Genomic DNA, 19,220 nt, shown 5'->3' with positions numbered 1-19,220 from the left:
AGGCTGGCAGCAAATGGCGGCGTTAGATGGGCAGTGAACCCAACAGTGCTCACCATTGTTATCCTTGACGTGCACGGCTGCATCAGTTTCTGATGAAAAAGAGCTTCATACCTACTGGATCCCCCATCTGGCCCTGATGATATGATATCCAATTAGAGGCACGAGCACACAGTGATGCTGCGGTGCTGAATACACTGAATTGCTGTTGTTCTCTTTATCTAAACAGATGTGAAGTGCACGGATGAAATAGGAGTCGGGAAATGAGCCTTTTGTGAAATCCAGATGGCCAATTCAGGCCTGAGCCCAGTCAACCCGAGGAGAGGGAGCTCATTCCATCACAAGGTGGTGCTGTTGTTGTAAATTCACACCCCCCAGAGTTTTTCTTCCCTCTAATACACGGAGCCATCTTGTTTTCTCAGGACACAGCTGTCATTTTAGGTGACAAACATGTCTAAATATCCAAATCCAACATTTTAAGTAATGTCTGCTAAAAATCTCACATAATCACCAGCACTACCTTGGGGGACTATCATCTGCTACTATACAACTGTTCTGAAGTCCTTTCAAAAGTTAGACTCAAACCAGTGACTAAAAGCACAATTCCGAATATATTAATCTCCTCCTGTTTCAAAGACATGAGGTCAGGGGAAGAATTTTCCACAACTGCACCCGTGAATATTCCCGTTCTAGATATTTGTTGTAAATGTTTAAAATAATTACCAACCCCCAAAAAAAGATTTAAAAAAAAACAGCACTGGAAATTTATTGTCCCCAAGTAGTGACAGAACATGTCTGCTCCGCCATGATAAATACTGAAAGCTTCAGTTCCAGGCTCCTGTAGAAACATGGCCGGGTTCTGTTCGAACACACTTGTGTCAGTGTAAAGGTATATATTATATATTACAGTTCTGACTCTAGATCAGAGGTGTCTAGCCCCAGTCCTACCAGGCAGAGAATGCTTTCACCTGTTAGGATGGAACACCGAGCTGGATTGTAGCCCTTCAGGACTGGGTCTGGACACCTCTGAGCAGGGTAGTAACACAGTCATATTCACTACTTGGGATTCACATGGCTTCAGACGGTTGTGTTGCTTACACAAGGACAATGTTGCCTCATTATAAGTGGGCTGTTTAATTAGCATTGTTATTAGCATTATCTGCTTCGACACATTTTGTAACTCAAAGCAATGAGGTCACGATTTGTCTGTTTTTGAGGTGATAAAGGCCGTGTGCTTTAGAAAACAGAACATTCACCTGTTTGCTTTGGCTCACAGCAGATCTGCATGTTCTACCCGCCCTCGCTGTAAAAGTCAGTGACTTGTCAAATACAAACCTCTTATAATGTTGATTAAAAAGGCCCCAGACTAAGCCGTAAAAAGTTTTATCCATTCTGAGCACCAAAAGAGTCCTCAAAGGAACAAATTCATCTGGCAGAGAACAACACAATCCAAGTCTTAATGTCAATTTAATTGCAAATTTCGGATACTAGTGAAATCAATTATTAAAGAGGCTCTTTGATGAGACTTCATTTCAAGAGAGGGATAAATGTGAGGAATAGACGGCCTGTTTAAATGCAGATTTAGAAGGCTAATTTCTTATTAAGAAGAGAGAAGGGTTATTTTAAATGGCAGCTGTTGCCGGGCAGTTCTGTGGAAACAGACTCAGTAATGAGTAGCTAGAGTTCGGACAGAGTCTATATTTCTATGTCAACTGGATCAGCTGGTGGTTGAGACATTAAATCGTTATTTTATCTAAAACAAATATCTGTATTTCACCTTTCTGTTTTGGCTGGTTTAACATTAAACCCTGCGTGATGCCGCTCAGATATTTGGAGGTTTCGTTTCTTACCTCAGGAAAGTGTGTTGTAACGAGCGGTTATTGATTACCTTCAAATGGGCATTCTTATTATCAGCCTGCGTCACATGTGTTTTTAAAGTCTGCGTTGGGGGGGTTGTTTTGGGACACAAAGCAATGATTCTATGATAGGCTGACCATGGTTTCACATGTCAATGAATGTTGTTGTGTTTGTTTGGGGTTGGATGGATGTTTTTCCCTCGGAGCTTGGATGGCTGGTACTCCTCCCTCTGGAGCCAATCACTGGTAAGGTCAGATGGCGCCACTATATCAGCTGGACCACGGCGAGCGTTGGAAGTATTTACATCAACCTTCGTGAGAGTGTTATTCTGAATTTCTGCTGCCGCCATGGCGCCCATTTTACTCAACTGCGTGGGCAACGATCACAAAGACTACATCAAGTAAGTGTTTAGTCTACTTTTGTTGGATAAAAAACTTTCATGAGTTTTGTGCTTAAGAATCTCTGTCTCACCCCCCCCCCCCCCCCCAAGACAACATGTGCAAGTGAAAAATCCCTACCTGGACACCATGGAGGAGGATATTCTCTACCACTTCAGCTTGGGCACAAAGACTCATAACCTTCCAGAAATGTTTGGAGACATTAAGGTTAGCAACATGTTGGATTTTAGAAACACAAAACGGGCATTTTTGGAAGCAAGGCCACTCAATTTACAATCCTTTTTTTTTTTCCCAATAGTTTGTGTGTGTGGGGGGCAGCGCCAACCGAATGAAGGCCTTTGCCCAGTTCATGCACCAGGAGCTGAAGCTGTCTGGGAACCCCGAAGAGATCCAGGATATATGTGCGGGAACCGACCGTTACTGCATGTATAAAGTGGGACCAGTTCTCTCCATCAGCGTAAGTGTGGCGTTAGCTATTTTTAGAGGCCATTATCCTTGTTTCATGATTTACAGTCTGATCTTGTCTCCGTCATAGCATGGAATGGGTGTCCCTTCCATCTCTATCATGCTGCATGAGCTCATCAAACTGCTGCATCACGCTCAGTGTCGCGATGTGGTGCTGTTTCGTCTGGGAACATCTGGCGGAGTTGGTGAGGTTCTTATCTCTTTCCCATTATAATAGATGTAAAAGAACTGAGTTGATAAACGTGGCTATCTTCCCCTGTAGGCCTGGCTCCAGGGACGGTGGTGATCACAGCTAAAGCCGTGGACTATTCCTTCCTCCCCCAGTTTGAGCAGGTGGTGCTGGGAAAAGTCATCACCAGGAGTACCGAGCTGGATGAGGGAGTCTCCAACGCGCTCCTGCAGTGCTCCTCTGAGCTCAACAGCTTCCCCACCGTGATTGGAAACACCATGTGCACCCACGACTTCTACGAAGGTACCACCCTCACAAGCATGCCACGCTCAGGTTTTTCCCAGAAGCTGGTCTTGAGGTTACAAATGCTGGATCTCTACAGGTCAAGGCCGACTGGATGGCGCGCTCTGTTCCTTCTCTCATGAAGAAAAACTGGAGTATCTAAGCAAAGCATACGAGGCTGGAGTGAGGAACATCGAAATGGAGTCCACAGTGTTTGCAGCCATGTGCCGGGTCTGCGGCCTCAAAGGTAGCTCATCTAGGCAGAAAAATACAAGCCTGGAAGCAGAAACGCCAGTGAAGCACAGACAGAAAGATTCCATACATGATAATAACCAGTGCATGTATGCATGTGCGCATTTAACTGTCTGATGTTTCTCTCCAGCCGCTGTGATCTGTGTTGCACTGCTGAATCGTTTTGAAGGAGACCAGATCACTGCCTCTCATGACGTCCTGGTGGAGTATCAGCAGAGACCTCAAAACCTGGTGTCCTACTTTATCAAGAAACGCCTGGGACTTAACGTCTAAAACTCTGCTGCTCATAAACGTTGCATGTATATATTGGAATGGCCGACATGTGGAAATGTAAATACTGTACTTAACCTGTGTTTATGTGCATTAGAGACTTATTTAAAAAGAGGATTTTTTTGATGACTTAAAATATGAGTTATATGGTTATAGCTAATATATTATTAATATCTCCCGTTTCTGTACTATAAAGTTAGATTGAAATATATATATGTTTATATATACATATGTGTATATATTTTTTTTTGTGTTCTGTCCATTTAATGATGGAATACATGATTTTAATGATTAAATTGAGCTTTTGTTGGACATAAATCTATATTTTTCACAAATGCAAAAACGTACATAAACACAAATAAAATGTTGAATAGCTTGAAATTTTTAATGTGAGCTGTTTTGTCTATTGGTTTGTAACACATTTTAGTCTTGAGTGTGTCATTATGTAAATAATCATCAAATAAAAATTTTGGTTTAGTATCAGCAAAAAGCAAAAGCATAAAGTACTGTTTTCTTCCTCGTGAGTCGCTACTAAACATAAAAAGTACAATAAAAATCCAAAAATTAAGTCTGTTTTGTTTCCTGTCTCCACCTCTCTCAGTAATAAAACTAAAATGAACCCTGTACTGAATCACAATAGGACTAAGGAAGTGCATGTGAAATAAAGATGTGCTGCTCCAAAAGAAAAGGAAAAAAAGGAAATTTGACACTTGAACCCAAACAGGCACCTGGTCAGAATTTGAGTGTGGATTTGGTATCTCTTCTTGGTGGTTTGGGGGGATGAATGGTGGAGAGGACCTTCTTAGCATACTGAGAGTGATGCAGCCCAGCCTTCCACAGAGACTGTTCAGCACGCACTCTTGGATCAGACATTATCTACAAAATAAAGAAGATAACCACTGGATAAATGCATTTCCAGCTCTTGCATTTCCTTTGGTAATTAGATTAGATTTCAGATTATTTTCTGACATGTTCATAGTTTATTCTTGAAATTGCAAATTCTCTCGTGAGAAAGATTTTCTCTGCACACCAGCTGCTGTTATGCAAGAACTCCACTTTGTGCTCTTATGACATGAGAGGCACAGGTTGACTTGGTGGCCTTGGTCAAGTACAAAGTTTAAAAGTAAACACTAATAATAACGGATGTGCCCAGAACTTGCATAATTTACCCATCTCTGCAGAGGTCATTGGGTCAGTGTCACCCAAGATGAAACTAAACATTCTTTGGCAGGGAAACCAGGGAAGGGGACCTTTGGAGGTTGTTAATAAGTAGGGCCCAGGGACAGGGCTCTGGGGCAAATGATAGACAGCAGTAAAGTCATTTTGTAATCAGTCACAGCGTGTTAAAGTCTAACCTGTGCATCTGTGTATGTGTTGAGAGGGTAGAGAGGCCTTTGGACCTCACACTCGTCATGCCTGTGTTGACTCTTCCAAGCCTCCGTATGTGCCATCATCCTGTCGGGGTCTCCTTCTGCCACCACTCTAACCTAAGATCCACAGCAAAGGTTTTATTATTATCAAGCTCTTTCTACCCACTGGCACAAGGTGGCAGTATTGTCCCAGTCAAGAGGAAGCCAAGGGGACGGTCACTCAAGCTGAGGACGAAACCAGAGAAGATGAGTGCTTCAGAGCAGGTAACAACACACCTTAATTCGCAGAGCTTCCAGACGATTCTGAATCTCCTCTTCTTCCTTCTGTCGTAGAAACTCCTGCTCCTGTTTTGCTGCCCATCTCTTCAGGAACAAATCTGCCCGAAACTGCACCCTGGTGGAAGCAGGGAGGGGGTGGACATTAGAGCGGAACACAGCATCTCTCCCTCTGCCATCGCTACCATCAGCGCTGCCTTCTGACACTGCAGGCCTCCAGGCAGCCGAGGGTCTCTCCCATCATCTGATTTTATCCTACTCACCCCCCCCCCCTCGCCTATGAGTCAACACCATTATCCAGTTTTAACGCCGGTCTCTCTGCAGAGAAACTCTGCCTCTAAAGCTCTGCTTAATGATCAGGTCGACACTTTCTGCCATTACACTGCTGAATAAAATATACTCCTTTCCATCAGATTAAAATGAACTAGTTTACTCTTTAGCTTAAAAACAGTCAACACATTTGGAGACAAAAGGCATCTTTGGGGCACTCACCTCTCTCTATCTTCCCTCGCTTGTTCTTCCATAACGCCCCTCAGATGAGCAAGTCTCTCTCTTTCTCTCTGTTCAACGACATACATCCGGTTCCTCTGTTTCACGTGAAACTGCCTGATCTGGGGGAAACATTTTACCAGGGGTTCAATGCAAAAGTTACAAGAAGTGTACTCACAGTGTCCTAATGATTGATTCAGAAGTAAAAGTATAGAGACAACAGGCTGACACGTTTGTTGCAAATTATAGAGACTGCGATGCTGCCTCAAGGTCCTCATTAATCAGTGTCTCAGGTAGCTCATATTCCTTTAACAGACCCCTGAAGAGACAGTTAATTAAACTCACTCACACACACACACACACGCACACACACACACACACACACACTAGTATTGTTGTACCTGTGAGAACAATAACAAATGAATTATAACGACACCCTGATAATTGTAACAGAGTATTTGTTTAATTAAATGTTTAAGTGCATGCACACAAAGTCTGTGGCAAAAAGTGGTCAAATAAAGGAAACGTTTCAGCTATTAAGGTCTGGCCTTTTACAAGAGATGTGATGTATCATGTAAATAATGAATGACGTCACCTGACGATTAACTAATGGAATTAAGTGAATCTCTGCAGCCTTTACTCATATCTGGAGGGTTTTGGTAATGTAATATGGCTATATTCATCAGTAATTCCTTATACTTCTGACAAATAATATTTTAAATTGAATTGAGTCAATATTGCTTGTACTACACCTTCAAAACACTCTATTCACATGCAGAAATGCTAATGAGAGGTGAAAGCTGCAGGAGGGAACGAATGTCTTAAGGATATTTACTTTTTCTCTCTGCTCTGTTCTGAATTCCATTTCCTTCTCCTGGTCCCTCTTCAGCCTCGCCTCTTCTCTCTCTCGTTGTCTAGCAGCAATAATTCCCTCCAGCGTCGCCACCTCCTCCTGCTGGGCTCGCCACTGCTGCAGCTACAACACAAGCACGCACACACACACACACACACGCAAATACACGACGAGGGCAAATAAAAAGCAGGTTATTGGTCATCATCAGCTGTCTGAATAGAATCAGTCACAGGAAGACAACCACCTGGGACCCAGTGCCATGCTGCTGAAGATGTCACGACTGCCTTTCACACTTGTGGGAAATAAATACAAGACCCTTCAAATCACTGAACCATCAAATACTTCAAAAAACATCAATAATGTCGTGATGGATATGCCCAATGTGCTTGGTAATAACATGTTTACTTTTGCAAAGTTGCTAAGCTAAGTGTGAATACTGGGACCTATTTAGATCTTGAAAGGAGAGCACAGTGGGGACATTTTCTGAAAAAATCCACAATTTACTTATATGTAGCTAAAAAAAGAGTATCGATTTAGAAAATGCATCGACATTGTTAGTTCAAATCAGCTTTAGTAAGGAAGCAGACATACATTTAAGATTTTATTTACCTCCTACCAACATCCAGCTTTATATCTAAGATATCATCTAAACTTGCTGTATAGTGAGTGACAGGCTTGCTGAGTCACTGCATGTCCCGGTATTAAGTTTTAGACCTACAGATCCATCAGAAGAGTTCAGAAATCTCAAAGGGAATGAACTACAAATGAAAATGGCTACAAAAGGGCTACAACTGGCCCTGGGAACCTGAAGATGATCAAAACATCTCCCAGGGAGACACTGTGGAGGCATTCTGATGGATGTCTGAGCTCTTTACCCTCTCTCTGAGGCTGAACCCAGGCACTGTCTATATTGAACACATCAGCTGCTTGCAGCCCTGACCTTTTTCTTTCAGTCACTACCCAGTGTTCATGAGCACAGGTGAGGGTAGGAGGGTCAACTGACCACAAAATGGAGAGCTTTGCCGGACTCTCTCTTTGCAGGGAGCTCTCATCTGTTCATTACTCATTCCATTTGCTCCTCCTCTGTGAACAAGACCTCAAGATAATCAAACTCCTCCACTTGAGGCGATTGTTCTCTGACCTGGAGTAGGTATGCCCCCTTTTTCTGACTGAAAACCATTAAGACTGTGTCCTACGCCAGCATTACTGCTTGTTCAGAACTAAACTCCACTTCCAAGTGGTCCCACTCATCCGCAGGTGGTGATCAGTTGAGTTCTGCTCCTCTCTCAACCAAAGTGTGCAGAACCAAAGAATTAGGCTAGCCAACATGTTGGGTCCTATGACTGGAACCTTCACGTTTCCACTAAAGAGATATGACTAACCCTTAGCTTCCAAGCACAAGCAGTGTGCTGAGCATGTGCAACAACTGGCCTCCTTTGTCTCCTCTGGCCCAGTTCACAGAGCACCAAACAGGAGTTTGTTTTTTTTACATTTTCAATATTTAATTTCAATGGACAGCAGAGGTTAAAGAACAAACTGCAACTCAAAATTCACCGGAATATCTTTCATGTTTGTGCAGCAAGATAAAAGCTCGCATGATGGAAATAAAATGGTCATTATGTACGGTCTACAGTCATTTGTCACAAAAAACTCATTTTCTGCGGATTCAAAGGAAAATGAGCATCCATCCATTTCCATGAGTTTGGAAAAATGACTGCAGAGATGTCAGAACAACAAAAGAATGATCACACTGCAGTTTGCACTAATTCTTTTGTTTTAGTCACTCTACAGTCCTCATGATTTCCTCTGTCAGGCAAGATTATTCAGACCTTTTCTTTTTAACTGTACTTGCAATCAAGGATTCTTAAATAGGCAATTTACCTCAAATAATGTGAATTTGTTACAGGGGAGAAACGTGCAATGGTGTTAAATGTCCCCTTCTCCCTCTGACCTGTTTCCCACCTGAGCATATAGCATCAATCTGCCTTCCCCTCCAGGCTCTATTTACTCGTGTGGAAAACACAATCGCTCATCAAAGATGCCTTGGAGCCAAACACAAGTGGGAGCTGAAAGGAGCAGCAAGACAGTGACAATGCCAGCTAATCACAGCCGCTACCGCACTGCAGAACAAACATCTGATTTAATTAGTCTTTCTTCGCTGAAAAATTGGAATGGGATGAGCTGAACATCATGTGAAAATGTTAATTAGTTATTGTAATAATTTGTTTCATTTTAGCTTCCATGGTCCCACGACTCTACATCTCATTTCAAAAGTCAAAAAATGGCTGCCATCTCTGTCCACACAGGTCCTAATTGTTGCTCTCGAGAAGCTGCGGTGAAATGAAACTTCAGCCATTTTGTACAATTAAACATCCATCAGATGTCAGCTGAGCTGCCACACTCCTCAAAAAGGACAATAAAGTCACGACCGACTACAAATAAGAATCTAATATGCGTTCCCATCTGGAGGAACAGAGAATCCACAGACCAGTGCCCTCACAGCAGCACTTTGTCGTATTTATCTATTTAAAAATAATGTTAACTCCACCGTTTCAGCCGACTCTCTATTCATTTGCATGATTATTATGATGCATCAGCCAGAGCACAAGATCCAACATGGTTTTTGCCTCCTGACTGTTGATGACCACTGGCACTGGCTCCGCTGGTGGGAATGGTCAGTAAAAAGTCTTTGTGTGTAATAACATGGCATCATCACTGACACAAAGGACAGCGTTTCACAGAATAAGATGGAAATGTTTGTAGATCTGTGGTTGCAATTGCTGTATTTTGTTGCCTCGGGCTCTCTTTAGGTTCCCCTACTGAACTCTACACAGTAGACTTTCCATAGGTTACCTAAAGGTTCTTTTTTAATGACTTTCCTGGCTCAGAGTAAACAGATATAAAAAACATTTATCTGGTGAAAGTTTAAATATAAACTCTTTCCTTCTAAATGATCCAAACGTTTACGTTTTAATACATTTGGCTGACAGCTATGTGCTGCAAGTGTATCAAGACCAAATTAAACCAGGATCATAAACACCATAAATAAATTGAAAGTGTAGACTGGGAGTTGTTTAGAGCAGCGTACAGCAGTGAGGGCAGCTGCGTGGGTCAGAGGGAGTGAATAAAGCATTAGACAAGCAGATCCATCTTGTCTCGCTGTTGAGTCAATGTGCTGGGATGATAAAGGCAGTGGAAAGAATGACTGGCATCCATCTGAGCTTCCTCACGCATGCAAACATCAGCGTGGATAACAAAGCGCATGCTGTGGAAAAGTCACAGAAATGAAATAACATTTATATCAAAGATGAGAACCACTTTTAGGAATGGTTACTAGAGTCACAAATGGGCAATTCTGTAGCCTATAATGAAAGAAAAGTGTTAAACATTAACACAATAATCCCCTATACAGTTTTTTCTAAGCTAACATTTCAATTCGATTTAATGATCAGCTGTGTGAGTTGTATTTGCAAAGAAAGCAGAATTATTCTTTTTAGCCTCTTCAGTAACTCACACACTTTTTCTGTACAGGCCTCTCTATGTGAGAGCCTCATAACATTAATAGCTAATCATCAACTTCTTAAAAAACAGAGTTATAGACAGTTATTTATTTTAGATTTAGTAGGATCAATTTTGTTGTTACCCATCTTTGGAAATTATATCATTCGTCAAACAAGCCGAGAGAGCCATTTCAAATACAAAAGTTTCAAAAGAACGGAAAAATAAAATCACGGAGAATGGAGCATGGATTTTTTAGCACAAGTACACATCTATTGATGCTTTATGCAACTGTGCATCTGTGGCTTGTGGGGAAGTTTAATTCTAGGTAGCTGTCAACATTTTAGCACCTTTAAGGTAAATTTCAAGGAAGGAATTCAAAATGAATTTAGAAAAAAGGGACAAGAAATTCAATTCAATCAAAATTCAATTTTGTACAGATGTGCGAATGTGAACCAGAATCCCTCTGAGACCGCAGCGCCATGTTTGTAAGACTGTCCTTATGAGCTTGTTTGTATTCACAGCCCTTCCCAAGTGGCGACTAAGGCAAGAGATGCTGTCAGGCAGCCTGGTGTTATATGCAGCCTCATCAGGGGAACTATTGTATACACACAAGAAGCCAGTCAGTCACCACGCTGAGCTGATCTGATCTGCCAGACATCACAACAACTTCACATGGTACATGATGAAAAACAACAAAGTAAAATGCCGCAGGCCAGCGAAACCCCGTCCAATCCAACAGCATATGTGATTTATAAAAAGAAAGGGAGGATAGTAAAAGAGAGCTTATTCTGGATAAGCGGCAGAAGGAATCGTATCTGAATTACAGATTCCCTCCCTGCTGCGATTGAATGTGGTTGGTGGCAGGAAACTGCAGCATTAATAAGGAAGCTTTGGGGTTCAAAATGTGACAATTCCAGGCACAAACCTTTTTTCTGAGTTGGAGGCAGACGTCCCGCTGATGCTTACGGTCTTTTTGGAGCTTCAGCTCCTCCTGGTGGGCATGCTTTGCCTCTTCCAGAGTAACTAGGGCTCGGTTCACAAGCTCTTTATAGTCTCGCTGCCACTGTTGGGTCACCACCTTTAGCTGTAAATGGGTGTAGCGCCACATGTCCCACACGCGTTCATGCTCCAGCTGCAAAACCACGTGCATAAAAAAGCCATTGTTAGGATTGGATGACCGAAAGGCTTAACAGAAGGTCTTTAGCTGAGCTAATTATGTTAATTATTAGTAACACTAGACATAGATTATATGAAGAACAACAGGTGCAGCCTAAACACCTAACATCAGGTTGTACCAAATGAATGACAATCAGACACCCATAAATAAATTATTCTGTTTATAACAAGATCAGCGAGACCATAGGGAAGCTCCATACCACAACCAGCATCAGTATCGTATAAAATGGTTCCTGTCTTCTGGCTGTGAAATGTCTGGGAGAAAAACCACTTCCTTTCTATGTGAGGGATTCTTCCAGCTATTCATCATTGTGTCAGCGCTCACGGAGGCTGGATCACTTGGCTGCTTCACTGGAATAGATGGAATGATATTCATCTACGGGCTAATAGTGGCTAACTGATGGTAGGATGGCATTAGATGCTTGGCTGGTTTTACAGAAAATATGTGCGCTGTCTGAGCTGCCAACAGAACAGAAGTGCCTGAAGCGTTCAAGCAAATCATGTTGACTAAAGCGAGACAGAACTTAACAAAGATCAACCTGTTTTTCCTCACTTGTCTATTGTGACCCCTGAACTTTAGAGTTATGAAGCGTACCATAGAAGCATCTACTGCAAGCATTCTTACGTTGGTGGATTCTTATTTGGGGGAGCGTGTTGTCTGCAAATGACTGAATATCCAATATTACTTATGACCTGTTGAGTGGAATTAGAAGAAATATGTTTAAGATATTGTTTTCATCCCTGTGCTATAAAACCCATATGGACCTGGTAGTTTGGATCCAAACAAGGTTGTCAGAACCAGCTGGTATGATGTAGCTTATTTTCTCACTGTTTAATTAGCTAAACCTCCCATCAAAGCATGATACAGGCAGTTCCATAGCCATGTTAAAGATGTAGCTGGTAAGACAGGCAAGAGCTCCCAGACATGGTGCAGCCATTCTGCAGTTCTGAAAGCTGCAGAATAACAGGATTCTGTTTTCCAATTTATTCCAGAGATTCATGATCATCCAGCTCACTTCAAATAGGAAATAAATCCTTTTGAGCTTTTGGGATTCTGAAAAATGCCCTTTACTTATATTTCAGATTTCTATCGGTAATTAAAATAACCCCAGAAAAGACACTTTAACAATTTCTCTGCAATTAGTAATTTCTCTTAGCAACCTTAATCTGTAATTATCTGCAACATACGTATGTCCAAAATCCTGCTATCTGAGTTTGTCTGGATCAGCATTACATCATTGGTGGGTCTGCATCTGTGAAAGTGTGGAGCCAACTGCTGAGAAACACATCAATTTCACCCCCCCCCCCCCCCCCCCCCCCCCCCCACCTCTGGGTGAACAATCACAGCTTTAAATGCGATGCACCACCCAGCTGGAACTGATATGAAGACAGGTCTCTTGGCGAGGGTGCACAAGGAGAGCGGCACTGACGGTTGTCATGGTGACACTGGGCGGTGGCGTGAGCTCAGCGCCCACAGTGGGTGACATGGTGCATCCTGTGGCGTGCTGAGGGGATCATTGTCTCCGTGTCTGTTCACGCGGTTACTCGGGCTGCTAAGCTACATTGATCAGGGTGACGGAGATTCAAACTGGGAGGATGCTTCAGAGTGAGTGTGTGTGTGTGTGTGTGTGTGTGTGTGTGTGAAGAGAGACAGAGAGAGGAGGGTTGGGGTAGCAACACACGGGAAGTGAACACCAATGCCCCTGAAACATCTAACCTCCCTTTGCCCAGTGGTTAGTACTCAGACCAGGAAAGGAACCTTATCAGGAGTACATTAGATTATCTTTTTATGTGTGTAACTATTATTCTCAGTTTAGTAATGGAGGAATATATTTTTCCTCTCACATATGTTGTCAAAGTACTGACCAGCTGTTTTCTAGTTCTGTCAGGAAAGAGTCTTTGAAGCATGTCCATGCAGAGTTCCCTGCTGTTGGCAATGCCACGAGTGTACTGAGACAAAGTGAACAAGAACCGCTGGTGATCGTCTGTGCACCACCCACCGAACCTGCAGAATCAAAAGAGGAAATCAAAGCTTTTGTCAGGCCATTTATTTAGAATTGTCGTCTTGATGTTGGTAAAGCCTACCAAGAAAACATAATCCTATTGCCCTCAGTATTCCACTTTATTCATATTCAAACAAAAGAAAACATAAATTGCACACTGCTCACAGGGCTGCATATTGACTGTATTTAAATAAAAGTGTCTTTTGTGTTATTAATCAACCTCATAGTGAGCTGGATGTGTCATGCACAACTGCCTGCTTCTGCAGACAGTGCTTCTAACACTGATGAACTGCTGTGCTTTTATTCTGTCATTTATATCTGCCCCCTTAGTTCTACCTATACGGTACACACGTTTGTTGGGGGGGGATCATTAAAGTGTCATTTCTTTTAATATAGCACATACAAGTTTTTAGAGGTATTAAAAATAAGCAAAGCTGGACCTCCAGCTGTCAGACATGCCTGTCAATTTTTCCTAGTTGCTGCTGCAGAGTCTGCAGCCTTTTCTGGTATGTTTCCATCTGGGAGTGGAAGGCGAAGTGAAGGCAGGCCTTCAACTCAGGGTAAGGGCAGTCTGAATCCAGGACTTCCTTTGGAACGTCCTCTAGGTTTACAAGATTCACTGAATTGAGATCCAAGTATTCCTGCAGCAGAGGATGCAATATTACAGTACGATTTTATAAACCTTGACTTTAACATTGTAGCGATCGTGCCTCAGTACAACAATGATGGACACTGACCTCCAGCCTGAGAGAGTTTATCTCCTCTTCTAAGGAAAAACACTCCTCATCAAGTTTGTCATTTATTCCAGCTTGCTGATCTTTCACAAATTGTATCTGTTCATTTAAAAAAAAAAAAAAAGATCTCACCCTGATTATTTTGAAATTCTACTGGCAGGGATAATCTTTTGGGTAAGAAACTCTTTTCTCCAGTTCTTCATATCTAGATTTCCACTCATTTCTCAGTGGGGTGATTAGAAGTCACTAACTGCTTATTAGTGACAAATAACAAGGTTTAGCTTGTATTTCAGACCGTAAACCGGCTTAAAAATATAAAGTTACTGACAATCTTGAACGAAAAAACACCAGCGCTTTGTATGGTGTCAAGTTTGGCATGAGAAATATAACTATAATTTAGAAATGATTACAGCACTCACAGTCACTTATTCTACTGTTCCCATGTAATCAAGTGGCAACAACAGTGTCACTGCTTAAAAACCAACACACATGCATAAAGTACTGAGGAGAGGCAAGCAGACAGTCTTGAGATCAGACCTGCTCTTCCTTAGAGACCCTCTCAGCCGAGGGCTGACACTACTATTAGATGCACAGGGCTGTTTTCATTGGGTCTCTGCAGTGAATGATAGGATTTAAGATTCAGCACTGAAGGCACAACGGTTAGTGACAGAGCCAAAGGTCATTGTTCCACAGTACCTGTTGTAAAACTTGCTCCCAGTTTGGGTGATGGGCCCTGCGCTGCTGGTGTTGTTCTTCAGCCAGTCTAATCTTCAGGTCTTCCTTAAGCTGAAAAATAGGCTCTACCGTGGCATCCCGGAAGGCATCCTGCTCCGACTGGAGGAGTAGCGCTAGCGTCCGGCACGGGTGTGAAAGATATTCATATTTACACAGTAATTAACAGAAAGCAGCAGTCACTGATTCTATAACACAACTGGTAGTTACCATAATCTCCAAGGATACTGATGTCAGGATCTGTTTTATTACTCTCCACAATCTCTTCTAGAAAGTCATAGAGATCTTTTTCAGCCTTCTCCCTGTTTCACAGTGTAAAATAATTAAAAATGGAGTAACAAAACAATTTCTTAGCAAACTAAAATCTGGGAGAACTGAATTACACTCAGATTACTGTGATTCAGGAGGGTGTACAGTTGTTATTAACTCAAAGAGCCTCAGTTTGGCCTTAGGTTAGCTAACTGCTAACATGTTTAGGAGATTCACTGTTTATCTGGATTTGCTTCAGTGGTAAAAAAAAAAAAACCTTATTTAAAATAAAGTGAAAAAATTCTATGATTGGTTATAATGAGGTGTTAAATAAGATGACTTTACTAACAGCATGTAACAGGGAGTAATAACAACAGGTACAGTAACCATAGAGACAACCACAGAGAAATGAGTGCCTATTTCGTAGGTGATTGTGCGGAATCCTATGGCAACACGTCATTATGAGTATGCTCATTAGTGAGACTCACACTTGTGTACATCATTAACCTTGGGTGTCTCAGAGACGGTCATTACACGGCCAACCAGGCTGCATCCCAGAGCTAGAGCTGCCCTTCTCACATCACAAGGTACCAGACTGCCGGGGCCCTGGTGGAGTGCACGGCTGCCCCAGCGCACATTTCCTCCAAACTGTCCCCTTTATCGCCACATCTCTCAAACTTTGACTTCACCCTATCTTTCACTCTTAAATTCGATGTCAGAGATGCAAGAAAATGAGCTTAAATCTTCTGACGCCTCTTTCATTGTCCCTGCAACACATTTTTCTCTTGAAGCTTATGTGTGCCACCCCTCTTTACCCTCTATTTTTTCCAGGCTTATTCCTGCCTGAGCTCAATGAGGCTTAAGTGGAAACACTGTGTGGTGTTACAGCAGATTTAGAAAACTGCAGCAGATAATGATAGGGAGTAATAAAGGGTTCTCACTCAGCCTTTTTCAGCCTGGAGTACTCTCTGCACCACACCTGTCTTTGCTGCCGTAACACGCCGCTCTCTTTGGTTGCCTTGGCTTCACACTGGAGCTTTTTATTCTAGAACAGAGGGTGAAATGTTAAGCAAGGATAAACTCTGTCACTGCAAGTGGAATATGTTTTGATGTATGGGACTGGACTGGAGTGTTTACATATAAATACATTCATTATTGTGCCTGTGCGAGGCTTCATAAATTGGGTGAATTCAACTGAAACAAAGCAGGAAAGAAAAATAAACAGCAGCAAACTAAAATACCACGTGAAGTGTGTTCCAGTGCTGGTGACGGCCATGTAAGACTTAATCTCCCTTCATTAGATTTCCTTTTTAATCATGAGGGCACTCCTTCAGAGAAGCTGCGCTGCAGTCATTTATTGTCCTTTATCGGTGTTTTCGTACACACACCACTGGCTTGGATCATTGTAGAGAAATCTCTCTAAAGTGCTATCAATTCTGGATTAATAGAAAATCTTAATCCATGTGTGCTGAATTTTCTATCATGCACATGTTTGCTGCACCTCCACTGATGAAGAGGAAGTCTGGATGTATGGACATTGTACAGGGCAGTTAGCCTCAGCCCGAGATTATCTTTTACATCTATTAGAATCTGCAGCCTTCAGACTGAAAATAGGGCTGCCCAAGAAAATGAATTGCCACGCTTCATTCAGGCACATAATGGCTGATTCCCTTTGCTATACTGCCATTGCTTTATCTTAAAGGACAGACTATGTAAACATGAGGACACATGATATATGATGTAACCTGCATATTTCCTTTGAACAATGCTGAATCCAAATGTGCTGGGATGCTCTATAAACCATTTTTCTGAGATGATTACTGACTGGTGTGCTTCTCTGAACATTCAGACATTTTATAATCCCTCCAAAAGTGATTTTTACAGCCTTAAATGCAAACCAGAAGACTCAATATATACCCAATAGAGTCTATATACACTAATTGTGACTTAGATTAACAAAACCCTCACTCACTCATTTAGTATGAAAATGCTACCCTCTGTTTTTATTAAATGTGCTTCAGTTCCGTGGCACATTTGCTTTCTTGTTTGGAGTAGAAATGAATTTAGCACCATTGGTCGGGACTAAGGTTAATTTTGAAAACCTGAGCTGAAGGTTTTTGCTTCGACTTGCGGCGACCATGCCGTGTGGAAATGACCCTCTGCTTGAAGCGACTTGCTCATTTATTTGGCCTCTATCACATCACCACTGGGAGATGCCTTTCAGCAGGGCGAGTGAATGTGAACACAACCACAGCTTATCTAGGTTATGCAGAAAGTGGGGTTGGATTGTGCCGCGGGCAACGTGATGATACTAAAAGGCGTCCTCCGCAGTTTAGCAATTAAAACACCCCAGGTCTAAGAGCCTTATCTCCACTGCCTCTAGTATTTAACTTTTTGTTTTGCTTTAAGTCAAATGACGGCAAAATTGCTCAATGGAAAATCCCAGGCAGCCAAATGAAGCAGTGATATTATTACTCTGTTTCAGATTGGTTATGCAATGCATATTATATATGAAAGCAACCCCCCCCCCCCCCCCCCCTTTGCTGTATGTGGTGTAGAAGAAGAAAGAATTCATTTTTTTCCTGTGGCTATATACCCAATCACAACTCTGTGCTATATAAAATTATTGGAGACCCACATATTTTATATGAAAATCAAGTATATATGAAGCCCAGTACTTCTAATAGCTGCTAGATAAGACTGATATTATTGGTTTAACTTTATTTCATGCTGAATAACCAATAATGAGTACCGGTAGAGTGTATAACATATTTGCTTTTAATCACAACAGCATGACACAGAAAACAAGAAAATTACCTTTTCTCTGAGTGCATCCGTCTCCAGGCGTTTGGCATCAATAATAGCTTGTAGTCGTTCATAATCAACTGGTTTGTACTTTGAGATGCCAGCACCATTTTTCATCCGTATTGTCAGTTTTTCTGGATGGAAGAGAGCAAATGATGACTGAATAAGGATGGATGGAATTGTGGCAATGTCATTACTTTTAATATCTGGAGTTAAATCTTTATACTGACAGCAGCAAAGGCAGAAATAAAAGGTAAAGATAAAATAATAGCACTGGGAGAGTTTGGCGGGGTGATTTGGGAGGGGGGGGGGGGCGACAGTGTGCTGCAAACTGTCGTGCAGCTTTTTCTTTTTTTTTTGGAGTTGTTCAGCTGTGACTCAAAGAGGCAGGTGAATAAACACAGGCAATACTGCCTCTGAAAAGCATCAAAGACTAGACAGTAACTGGAGACTTCAGCCCAGGGATTTTACTCTGTCAGACATCTGTTCAACACATCGTTTGGGCAAATATATCACACGCTGGCAATGTTTAAACACCACCTTACCTGCTCCCTCTGCACTGTAGCTTGTGTTGAATCTCTGTGTTCCAGACATAACGGCTGGTTTTTGTCCTTTTGCCACACATGCATCTGATGATGGAAGACTGATTCTACTAATATTGTGGATTCCTACAACTCAATGGGGGACATTCCCTCCCAACATTTACACTCAGGGTTGGCCACTTATGGTGGATGTCTGGGACCTTATGTGGAAAAAAATGGAAATAAAACGAAAATGAAAAGGCCTTAAAATAAAACCATTAATATAATACGTATAATATAACACGCTTGCTCAATACGTCAAATGTTGTTCATTAACCCTTATAAGGGACTTTAATTTGAACACCCAGAGAAAACAAAGTTAGAATTTAAAATCAATAACATGAATTAACAATTGGAGCAAATTGAAGGCAGCAAAGACTTGTTATAGTATTGATTTGCCATTTGCTGCTTTAGTTAACGATAGCTACAAGGAAACATCCTATTACAATTTCATGAAAAATTAGCCATTCACGTTTTGTTTTAGCGACTGTCTACTCTGAGGAGTTTCGTTTACGTGGATTCATGCACTTTAAAGTACGACGTAAACTAAATAAACACACTATATAGTGAGCATAAACACCAGAAAGGTACAGTAAACATCCACTGAGCCCTGCTAGCTTACCTAATGCTATCTCCTAACGTTGACAAACCGCGTAACCAAGGGAACCCTCATCCTCTCTGACGACGTGCGCCTCAGCGGGAACGCCCCCTTTCGTCCCCTTAACCAATCAGGAGTGCGAACTCCTTCCCCACATTCCCGC

The 19,220-nt window shown here is 42.0% G+C and overlaps 2 protein-coding genes and 1 long non-coding RNA gene across 4 annotated transcripts; 2 read left to right on the top strand and 1 right to left on the bottom strand.

Annotated features, from left to right (window-relative positions):
- The first annotated feature begins 2,094 nt into the window (after window positions 1-2,094).
- Window positions 2,095-4,258, top strand: upp2 (uridine phosphorylase 2). Its single transcript, XM_003961968.3, has 7 exons — window positions 2,095-2,254; window positions 2,345-2,459; window positions 2,551-2,709; window positions 2,788-2,902; window positions 2,980-3,189; window positions 3,269-3,415; window positions 3,551-4,258. The coding sequence occupies exons 1-7, from the start codon at window positions 2,202-2,204 to the stop codon at window positions 3,691-3,693; spliced, it is 942 nt and encodes a 313-aa protein (XP_003962017.1). The 5' UTR covers window positions 2,095-2,201; the 3' UTR covers window positions 3,694-4,258.
- LOC105417311 (coiled-coil domain-containing protein 148) lies at window positions 3,974-19,207 on the bottom strand. Of its 2 annotated transcripts, none has more exons than XM_011610392.2 (15): window positions 19,082-19,207; window positions 18,424-18,620; window positions 17,891-18,012; window positions 16,015-16,118; window positions 15,035-15,126; window positions 14,789-14,940; window positions 14,096-14,191; window positions 13,818-13,999; window positions 13,222-13,360; window positions 11,105-11,311; window positions 6,661-6,801; window positions 5,829-5,947; window positions 5,337-5,454; window positions 5,046-5,177; window positions 3,974-4,566 (listed from the first exon to the last, which is right to left on the bottom strand). In XM_011610392.2, exons 2-15 carry the CDS (start codon window positions 18,470-18,472, stop codon window positions 4,423-4,425), a joined length of 1,797 nt encoding a protein of 598 aa, XP_011608694.1. In that variant the 5' UTR covers window positions 18,473-18,620; window positions 19,082-19,207; the 3' UTR covers window positions 3,974-4,422. The 2 variants fall into 2 exon arrangements, with proteins under 2 accessions (XP_011608694.1, XP_029689060.1); XM_029833200.1 differs by having other exon boundaries at window positions 16,053-16,118.
- Window positions 5,186-5,756, top strand: LOC105417310 (uncharacterized). The gene is made up of 2 exons (XR_965050.2): window positions 5,186-5,324; window positions 5,394-5,756. It is a non-coding gene; the product is annotated as an uncharacterized lncRNA (long non-coding RNA).
- Window positions 19,208-19,220: the final 13 nt, after the last annotated feature.

The sequence above is a fragment of the Takifugu rubripes genome, chromosome 1 (assembly GCF_901000725.2).
Source record: "Takifugu rubripes chromosome 1, fTakRub1.2, whole genome shotgun sequence".
In the NCBI taxonomy this organism is placed as follows: domain Eukaryota; kingdom Metazoa; phylum Chordata; class Actinopteri; order Tetraodontiformes; family Tetraodontidae; genus Takifugu; species Takifugu rubripes.
Note: the sequence above shows the minus strand (reverse complement) of the source record. Positions and strands in the feature narration are given on the sequence as shown.

Coding starts and splice junctions, on each gene's coding strand:
- LOC105417311 (XM_011610392.2), bottom strand. CDS start 18,472: ATGTCTGGAACACAGAGATTCAACACAAGCTACAGTGCAGAGGGAGCA. Junction 15,127..16,014: donor TCCAGGCTGAAAAAGGCTGA/GTGAGAACCCTT, acceptor ACTGTGAAACAG/GGAGAAGGCTGAAAAAGATC. Junction 13,361..13,817: donor CAACTAGGAAAAATTGACAG/GCATGTCTGACA, acceptor TTGATTCTGCAG/GTTCGGTGGGTGGTGCACAG.
- upp2 (XM_003961968.3), top strand. CDS start 2,202: ATGGCGCCCATTTTACTCAACTGCGTGGGCAACGATCACAAAGACTAC. Junction 2,710..2,787: donor GACCAGTTCTCTCCATCAGC/GTAAGTGTGGCG, acceptor TCTCCGTCATAG/CATGGAATGGGTGTCCCTTC. Junction 3,190..3,268: donor CACCCACGACTTCTACGAAG/GTACCACCCTCA, acceptor GGATCTCTACAG/GTCAAGGCCGACTGGATGGC.